This window comes from Ailuropoda melanoleuca, unplaced genomic scaffold, assembly GCF_002007445.2.
Source record: "Ailuropoda melanoleuca isolate Jingjing unplaced genomic scaffold, ASM200744v2 unplaced-scaffold9448, whole genome shotgun sequence".
NCBI lineage: Eukaryota > Metazoa > Chordata > Mammalia > Carnivora > Ursidae > Ailuropoda > Ailuropoda melanoleuca.
The window spans coordinates 59,550-69,696 of NW_023254934.1; the positions used below are offsets into that span (position 1 = coordinate 59,550).

At 37.9% G+C, this 10,147-nt stretch overlaps 1 protein-coding gene across 1 annotated transcript; it reads left to right on the forward strand.

Moving 5' to 3' along the window:
- Positions 1-5,579: 5,579 nt before the first annotated feature.
- On the forward strand, positions 5,580-6,113 carry LOC117800950 (protein FAM156A/FAM156B-like). Its single transcript, XM_034653518.1, has one exon. It carries the CDS (start codon positions 5,580-5,582, stop codon positions 6,111-6,113), a length of 534 nt encoding a protein of 177 aa, XP_034509409.1.
- Positions 6,114-10,147: the final 4,034 nt, after the last annotated feature.

The window sequence follows — 10,147 nt, forward strand, 5'->3', positions numbered from 1 at the left end:
CAAATTTAAGGGCTATTTGTTCCAGTTCTTTGAAAAATGTCATTGGTATTTTGATCAGGATAGCATTGAAAGTGTAGATTGCTCTGGGTAGCATAGACATTTTAACTTTGTTTATTCTTCCGATCCATGAGCATGGAGTATTTTTCCATCTTTTTGTGTCTTCTTCAATGACTTTCAGGAGTGATTTGTCTTTTCTAGAATATAGATCCTTTATCTGTCTGGTTAAGTTAATTCTGAGACAACATATGATTTTTGGTGCTATTGTAAATAGAATGGATTCCTTAATTTCTCTTTCTTCAGTCTCATTGGTCGTGTATAGGAATGCAACTGATTTCTGAGCATTGATTTTGTATCCCGCCACATCACTGAATAGCTCTATAACTTCTAGTAGTTCGGGGGTGAATTCTTTTGGGTTTCCCATATAGAGTATCATGTCATCTGTGAAGAGAGACATTTTGACTTCTTCTTTGTCAATTTGGATACATTTTATCCCTTTTTGCTGTCTGATTGCTGTTGCAAGGACTTCTAATACTATGTTGAATAATAGTGGCGAGAGTGGGCATCCTTGTCGTTTTCCTGATCTTAAGGGAAAGGATTCCAGCTTTTCCCCATTGAGAATGATATTTGCTGTAGGCTTTTCATAGATGGCTTTTATGAGATTGAGGAATGTACCCTCTATCCCTACACTCTGAAGGCTTTTAATCAGGAAAGGATGCTGTATTTTGTCAAATGCTTTTTTGCACCTATTGAGAGGCTCATATGTTTCTTGACTCTTTTCTTGTTGATATGATCCATCACATTGATCAATTTGCAAATGTTGAAGCACACTTGCATCCCAGGGATGAATCTCACTTGGTCATGATGGATAATCCTTTTAATGTACTCTTGGATCCTATTAACTAGGATCTTATTGAGAATTTTGGCGTCCATATTCATCAGGGAAATCAGTCTGTAATTCTTCTTTTGGATGAGGTCTTTGCCTGGTTTGGGGATCAAGGGAATACTGGCCTCAGAATGAGTTTGGTAGTTTTCCTTCTGTTTCTGTTTTTTGAAACAGCTTCAGGAGAAGAGGTATTATTTCTTCTTCGAATGTTTGGTAGAATTCCCCGGGGAATCCGTCAGGCCCTGAACTCTTGTTTTTGGGGAGGTGTTTGATCACTGCTTCAATCTCTTCATAATTAATTGGTCTGTTTAAATAATCAATTTCTTTCTGTTTCAGTCTTGGTAGTTTATAGGTTTCCAGGAAGGCATCCATCTCTTCAGGTTGCTTAATTTATTGGCATAAATCTGTTGATAAAAGTTTCTAATGATCCTTCCTATTTCATTGGTGTTGGTTGTGATCTCTCCCCTTTCATTCATAATTTTATTAATTTGTGTCCTTTCCCTATTCTTTTGAATAAGTCTTGCCAGTGGCTTATTGATCTTATTTATTCTTTCAAAGAACCAGCTTCTAGTTCTGTTTATCTGCTCTACTGTGCTCCTGGTTTCTAATTCATTGATCTCTGCTCTAATCTTTTTAAAAATATTTTAAAATTATTTTTTATTTTTATTTTTTTATTTTAATAATTTTTTTATTATATTATGTTAGTCACCATACAGTACATCCCTGGTTTTTGATGTAAAGTTCCATGATTCCTTATTTGTGTATAACACCCAGGGCACCATGCAATACGTGCCCTCCTTACTACCCATCACCAGCCTATCCCATTCCCCCACCCCTCTCCCCTCTGAAGCCCTCAGTTTGTTTCTCAGAGTCTGCTCTAGTCTTGATCAACTGCTTTCTCGTGCATGGGTTAGGCTTGTTCTTCTGTTCCAACTCCACCTTCTTGAGGTGAGAATATAAAAACTGCATTTTAGATTTTTCTATTCTTTTGAGTGAGGCTTGGATGGCTATTTTCCCCTTAGGACTGCCGTTGCAGTGTCCCATAGGTTTTGGACTGATGTGTTTTCCTTCTCATTGGTTTCCATAAATTGCTTAAGTTCTTCTTTAATTTCCTGGTTTACCCAATCATTCTTGAGCAGGATGGTTCTTAGTCTCCAAGTGTTTGAGTTTCTTCCAAATTTTTCCGTGATTGAGTTCCAATTTCAAAGTATTGTGGTCTGAGAATATGCAGGGAATAATTTCAGTCTTTTGGTATCAGTTTAGACCTGAATTGTGATCCGGTATGTGGTCTGTTCTGGAGAAAGTTCCATGTGTGTTCATGAAGAGTGAGCATTCTGTTGTTTTAGGGTAGAATATTCTGGATATATCTATGAGGTACATCTGGTTCAGTGTGTCATTCAAAGTTCTTTCTTCTTTGTTGATTTTCTGCTTAGGTGATCTGTCTATTGCTGAGAGTGGAGTGTTGAGGTCCCCTACCATTACCATGTTATTATCTATATGTCTCTTTATTTTGTTTAACAGTTCGCTTATGTAGTTTGCTGCTCTCATGTTGGGGGTATAGATATTTACAATTGTTAGATCCCCTTGTTGGATAGAACCCTTTAAGAATGATATGGTGTCCTTCTGTATCTCTTACTACAGTCTGTAACTTAAAATCTAATTTATCTGATATGAGAATTGTTACCCCAGCTTTCTTTTGAGGTCTGTTGGCATGAAAAATGGTTCTCCATCCCTTCACTTTCAGTCTGGATGTATCTTTAGGTCCAAACTGTGTCTCTTGTAGACAGCATATGGATATGTTATGTCTTTTTATCCGATCGGCAACCCTGTGGCATTTTATCAGAGCATTTAGGCCATTCACGTTGAGAGTGATTATTGAGAGATATGATTTTAATGTCATATTGGCTGTGAAGTCCTTGTTTCTACAGATTGTCTCTGTAAATTTCTGTTCTGTATCACTCTTGGGGTCTTCCTCCTTTTATGGAACCCTCCTTAATATTTCTTGCAGTTCTGGCTTGGTGATGGCATGTGCTTTCAGTTTCTGCTGGTCTTGGAAGCCCCTTGTCTCTCTATCCATTCTGAATGACAGCCTTGCTAGATACAGTATCCTTGGCTGCATTTTCTTCTTATTTACTACTCTGAATATGTCTTGCCAGCCCTTTCTGGCTTGCTGGGTCTCTGTAGACAGGTCTGAGGTTATTCTAATATTCCTCCCTCTGTATGTAAGAAATCTCTTCCCCCTCGCCACTGTCAAGATTGTTTCCTTGGATCTAAGATTTGCAAACTGTACTATTATATCTTGTGGTGTCGGTCTGTTCTCCTTGATCTTGGGAGGGGTCCTCTCTGCCTCTTGGACATGAATGCTTGTTTCCTTCGCCAGATTAGGGAAGTTATCAACTATGATTTGCTCAAATATATCTTCTAGACCTCTATATCTCCACTCCCTCAGGGATCCCAATAATTCTCATATTGGAACATTTCAGTAAGACGTTAATCTCTCTCAGTTTTATCCCTTGGGTTTTAATCTCATTTTCTATCATCTTATCCTCTAGCTCACTAATTCATTCTTCCACCTCATTTACCTTGGCAGTCAGAGTATCCAGGTTAGACTGCATTTCATTCACAACATTTCTAAGTTCAGCCTGATTAGATCTTATTTCTTCCCTTAGAGATTCTATATTGTTGCTAATATTTTTCTCCAGCCTAGATATCGACTTCTTAATTGTTACTCTGAAGTGTATTTCTAACATCTTGGTTTTATTCATATCCATTAGTTTTGTGGCAGAGGCCACAGTCTCTCATTCTTTTCTTTATTGGGGGTTCCTCCTCTTATTCATTCTGTTGAGGGTGGTTGAGGGAATCTACAGATTCCAAAGTATTAACCACGACCCAAGCAAGATGCACCTGTTTTATAGGGACCTTAGTGTTGTTGGCTTCTTGTTCTTCCAGCCTGTGTTCTGGAGGAGGGGTCTGCTGCGTTGTTACTCAAGCAACCCTGTTTGTGCAGAGTTGCCCTGCCCCCTGTGGGGGGGTGGTCTCAGTGAGAACCGGTTTTGGGGGGGCTTTTGTTCTCTGGCAGCTTTCCCTGGTGGCTTTCTGCATCTCTTCTGAGTCTCTTTCGAGAGTCAGAGCAGAAGTGACTGTATCCAAACCTCTATCTCAGAACAGAGAGATCGCAGTCTATTCTTCAATGGGCTCTCCAGGCCACACTGTCTCCGCTTCTCTCTGTGCTGCTAAAAACCCACAACATCCTGGGTTGTGCGCCCCACAGCAGCTCTCCCAACCCTTGATCCCAGGGCTGGGCAGGTCTCTGCCTTCTGTGCTTCTAAAACTGCCAGCTGCCCCCGATTGGCACGTGCTCACCAGTAGCTCCAGGTTTCAGACTGGGGTTTGTCCTAAAGTCCTTTCCCTGCTGCTACCAGTCTGTGAGTCTGTGCATTGTCCACAGGGTGAGAGGCTTTTGCTCTTCTGGAACAAGTTCACGGAGGCTCCTTCCCCCTTCCATTTATCCTCCGGTATCTGCCAGCAGACTCTCGGCTCCCAGCTTCATGCCTTGAGACCAACTGCCAGAGATATTCTGTTTGTAGAGATCCAGATATATCTTCTTATATCTCAGGCTGATTTCATGGATGTTTAGAATGGTCTAGTAGATATCCAGCTCAATTCAGGGGCTGGTTGAAACAGGGTCCCCTACTCCTCTGCCATCTTTTTTTTCTCCCTGTGATAGGTGATTTCTATCAGAGAGAAGATAATTGGGTGGACTTGTCTGCACATAGCAGGAAATGATCTAATTTCAGAGGGACAGAGAAAGCCTCCTGGAAAAAGATTAGTGGAACCCAGGAACTGAAAGGAACTGGCATTCAGCCAGATAAAGATGGAGGAAAATCATTCCTAACAAAGGATGTATGAGGTTGTGCACAAGAGCAAGTATGAGGTTGTGAAAATCAGAGCCCAGGCCATGTGATGAATAAAAAGAGGATCAAATTTGGCTGGAACATAGAAGGTGGGATGCTGATTCAAGATACTGCATGAAACATAGTGAGTTTTACTGAATATTTATTGAGTTAATTTTTTATAATAACATTGATTGGAAGAACATTCTCTAAATTCTTAGGTCAGTACAGGTGGGTTATTTGTATAGCCTGTAAAAGAGTTCTTCAGGTTTTAAGGATGCCATATTATATTTCACACTTGTTTCCTTAGTCTTCCAGAACCAGCAGTTTCTCTTAGGAGCCCTGGTTCCATTTATTAGAAGATAGTATAAAGTAAGAAAGTAAGACCTGGATGCTGGGTTTGCTCATTATGGCTAGTGATAACAAAACTCTCCAAAACACAGGATAATAATTACAAAAGTAGTGTGTCTTTGTCTTCCATGTTTACAGGAGAAAAGTAGAGTCTGGACAAAGAATGTCACTGTAATATGCCTTTCACTGTACATTTAATCATTAATATGCTTCATTATTATCGGTTTTATTCCCATTTAGAAAATAAGGATATCTTTCTGCATTTAAGAAATAAAAAGTAACTTTTTGTGGCCCTCCCTGTTCTTTCTTCTCCTTTCACCATTTTTTGTAGTTTGACAACTTTTGGCTACAGTCCTTTCCTCACTAATTTCAAGCAAACTGAGAACTTTGAGCTTCAATAACCTGTGCAGCCCTGTGATCCAAGAGTAGCTTCAAGCTGAGACTATACATCCATGGATCCTTCACAGAGAGTTACTCCACCTTTGCATTCTGATTCATCACTAGTTCCAGCTAAAGAAATACCCCAGGAAGTTACATCAATCTCCCAACCATCCTTCTCCAAAGTACAAAACCTGGATCTCATTAAATTTAACCCCAGTCTTAATAGTAACTACCTCACCCCTCTACCAGAGGAACTGCAACAACAGCACTACAGAGATGAGATGAGCCAACAAGAGAGGAAGTTGGAAAGGTCAGCATTCCCTCAGAGGAAAAAGACATTCATGGAGAACTTGAGACAAAAGACCTACAATCACATGGCACCTTATTGTATTGAAAGGGAAGGAAAAATCTATTCCTCACATGATAAAGATCAGAATAAGTGTAAATGTCATTACTGCCATGTGCAAAGGGAGAATATTTCTGGGAACCCTAAAGGGAAAGATGCATCCTCTTGGAAAATGTTAGCAGAGGGCCTTCGCCACTTAAACATCAGCCCTGATACCATAGAGGCCTGCTGTCTCCCCAGAAAGCTTCCACAAGAGTAGAAAAGAAAGAAGAGTCATCAGGAGAGGGAGAAGAAAATCAAATAATTCCTCAGAGGCTCCTAAAATAATAATTGAAATAAACCTAAAACTCTCATCCTCATGTGATGAGATCAGAATTGATTCAGATGTGTGAATATTGATTTTTAGCTAATTCCTTGGGAGGATGTTTTGGCAAACCAAACAATTAAGGATGGTCAGTAGGAGCAGCAAGATCTAATGTCTGACAAAAAAAATCATATTAGAAAGAAACAATCATTTAGGAATTTTAGGGTGACTCTGGGGCATGCTGGAAACACCTATTCAGAGGCAGGGAGTGTAGATAAACAATGGTTTTTAATTTTCCATTACTTGGTTTTCATGATGCAACTTTCTTTTTCCCTCCTGGCATTTCTTTTTACCTTATATGTTGCCATTAATGTAGAGAGGACCCATGTAGTATGAATGTCTTGCTAGTGCAAAGTGTTTTTGTTCTATTTTATGGATTGGCCACAAGAAAAGCATTGTGTCTGATGAAATGCATGTGTGTTTTGGAATCCTGAAGTTGATAAGATGAGATCCACATCTAAGGTTTTGAGTTTTAAAAATGTGTTATAAAGGGATGTGTGAATAGAACTTGTGGGCTTCACACTGAATTGTTTGGGTAGAACATACTTATCATGAAGCAAGTATAGGAAAATATTTTATGCTTTTTTAAAATTGAGTATTAATCTCCCCTATGAAAACAAAATTCTAATGTGATGTCTCTATTGTCAGCACCAAATACCTGTGTATATAAATAAGCCTATCATTCAAAGCCAGATATTTTATTCAATATTGCCTAGTTTATGTTTTGTCAAGGAAAAACACACCTGTAGATTTAGAGTAGGGGTATAGGAAAGAGGTTTTGATAACATTTGCATTAGTCTTTGGGATACCATAGTTAGGATGGCATGAGGAACAGCCATGCCATTGGATGGACAAAATTCTCCATCTGGGTGGCAATGTGAAACAGAATATCCTGCCTGGAGTGTGAGCATCTGCATGTTGTTCAGCTGTCACTGGCTTAGGCACTCCATGATAATGTTCTTCACTCTCAGGTGCCCCTTTTGTGTTTAGTAAGAATAACACTCCCATGCCTGCTCTAGGGAATTAAAAGCAGCCTTATGGTGTTTGTACTTCTCCCAAAATTATGACAGAGATTAGATATATGGTCTGGATATTCATGATGGAAATTAGTTAAATTTCTCAATTTCATTCCTGTAGAAATTTCTGACAGTTACCCCACTACAGAGCATAGTATTCTGCTAATGGGAAAATAATTTTAGTTCTGGGGCTGTCTTCTTTTCTACACAGTCTTCAGTGGTGTAACTCAGCAAAATCCATGATATTTTCACACACGGAAATTACTTCAAGACATACCATTTAACAGAGACTGGATTCCAGCCTTGTGATTGCATCAGAGTATGGGAGTTAAACTAATCCTGCATTGTTCATCCTACAATTCAAAGGGACAATGAAAAAAATACACATGGAATTTCATGTCTACTTTCATTATGTAATTTGGGTGTATTTCTGAAAGAAAATAGTTTGTTTGCTTCTTTTGAATCTGGAAAGATTCTAAGTGTTTATAGGTACATGTACATTTAGATACAGAACTAAACTGCAACTGACCAAAAACAAAGTAGGTTTTTTGCTGTGGATATTGACATACTTCTGCTAAATTTGATATGTGAATGCAATGAATAGCAAACACAATCTTGAAGAACAAAATTGTTTATATTTCATATGTATCAGTTATCAAGCATTACTAGAAGTCTGTACTAATTCAGATAATTCTGTATCAGCATAATAATAGACAAATAGAACAGTGCAACAGAATAACAAGTCCAGAAACACTTCCAGATTAAACACCACTGTGTGTGTGTGTGTGTGTGTGTGTGTGTTGCAATTCAGTGGGGAAAAATTTATTTCAATGTGGAAAAAATGAACTTTGATCCTTACCTTACAAAATATTAATCTAAAAGAGTTTGGGGTGCTTGGCTCTCTCAGTCGGTAGAGCATGTGACTCTTGATCTCAGGGTCTTGAGTTTAAGCCCCACGTTGGGAATAGAGCTTACTTGAAAAAATAAATAAATTGAGGGGTGCCTGAGTGGCTCAGTCGGTTAAGTGTCTGACTCTTGGTTTCAGCTCAGGTCATGATCTCACAGTCGTGGGATTGAGCCCCATATCAAGCTCTATGCTCAGCGTGGAATCTGCTTTGGATTCTTTCTCTCCCTCTCCCTCCTGCTCATTCTCTATCTCTCTCTCTCTCAAATAAATAAATAAAATCTTTAAAAAAGAAAAAAAATCTCAGAAGAGGAAGAGAGAGAAAAAGGGTCAGAAAATTATTTGATGAAATAATAGCTGGAAACTTTCCTAATCTGGGGAGGGAAACACGTATCCAAATTCAGGAGGCACAGAGATCCCCCAGCAAAATAGATCCCCTAACAAAATAAACCCAAGAGGATTCACCCAAGACATATAGTAATTAAAATGGCAAAAAGTAGTGATAGAGACTTTTAAAACAAGAGAAAGAAAATAGTTACATACAAGGGAAACCCCGTAAAGCTATCAGCTGACTTTTCAGCAGTCACTTTGCAGGCGGGAAGAGAGTGGCATGATATATTCAAAGTGCTGAAAGAGAAAAGCTTACAACCAAGAGCACTCAGCAAGGTTATCATTCAGAATAGGAGAGATAAAGAGTTTCCCAGACAAACAGAAGTAAAAGCAGTTTATCACCACTAAACCAGCCTTATAAGAAATGTTAAAGGTAATTCAAGTGGAACCAAAAGGCCATAAGTAGGAATAAGAAAATTCTGGAAGACAAAAATTTCAAAGATGAATGCAAACACATAATAAAAGTACTAAGTAGTTAAGTACTAAGTACTAGATTAATCATTCATAAGACCAGTACAAAGGTTAAGCAGTATAATCAATTATATCTATAAAAATCAATCAAGGGATTCACAGAATGAAAAGATGTAAAGTATTATACATAAAACATGGAGGAGGTGAGTAAAAATTTAGTGTTTTCAGAATGTGTTCAAACAAGTGACCATCAACTTAATATAGACTGCTATACTCATAGGATGTGATATATGAAAGTAATGGTAACCACAAATCAAAAATGTATAATAAATAAACAAAAAAGAGAAAGGAATCTAAGCATATTATTAAAGAAAGCCAACTAACCACAAGGGAAGAGAACAAGAGAAGAAGAAAGGTACCAAGAGGAACAACAAAAAGAACCATAATACAAATAACAAAAATGGGAATAAGTACATACCTATCAATAAAAACTTTAAATGTAAGTGGACTAAATGCACCATCAAAACACATAAGGTGACTGAATCGATAAAAAAGCAAGACTCATCTATAAACTGACTACAGGGGACACATTTTAGACCCAAAGTCTCATGCATATTGAAAGTGAAAAGATGTAAAAACATTTACCATGAAAATCTATTTTAAAATAAGCATGAATAGCAATGATTTATCAGACAAAACAGATGTTAGACTGAATGAGGGGGAAAAAAGGACACTACATAAACTTACTACAGCAAAAGGATATAAAAATTGTCAGTATTTATGCACCCAACATGGGAGCACCTAAATACATAAAGCAACTATTAACATACATAAAGGAAGAAAGTGACACTAATGCAATAATACAAAGGAACACTAACATTCAAACCAAGTCAATAGAAGTTCATACAGACAAAAAATCAACAAGAAAATAATGGCTTTGAATGACACATAGGACTATACAGACCTCAGATATATTCAGAACATTCTATCCAAAAAGCAAAATGCACAGTCTTTTCAAATGCACACACAACATTCTCTAGAATCATTAACATATTAGGCCAAAAAACAAGTCTCAACAAATTGAAAAAGATTGAAATCATATCATTCATCTTTTCTGACCAGAACAGTATGGAATGAGAAATCAATCACAAGAAAAAATCTAGAAAGTAAAGCAAATATATGGAGGATAAATAACATGCTACTAAACT

What these genes read in the sequence shown, in the direction of transcription:
- LOC117800950 (XM_034653518.1), top strand. Translation starts at nt 5,580, where the DNA reads ATGGATCCTTCACAGAGAGTTACTCCACCTTTGCATTCTGATTCATCA.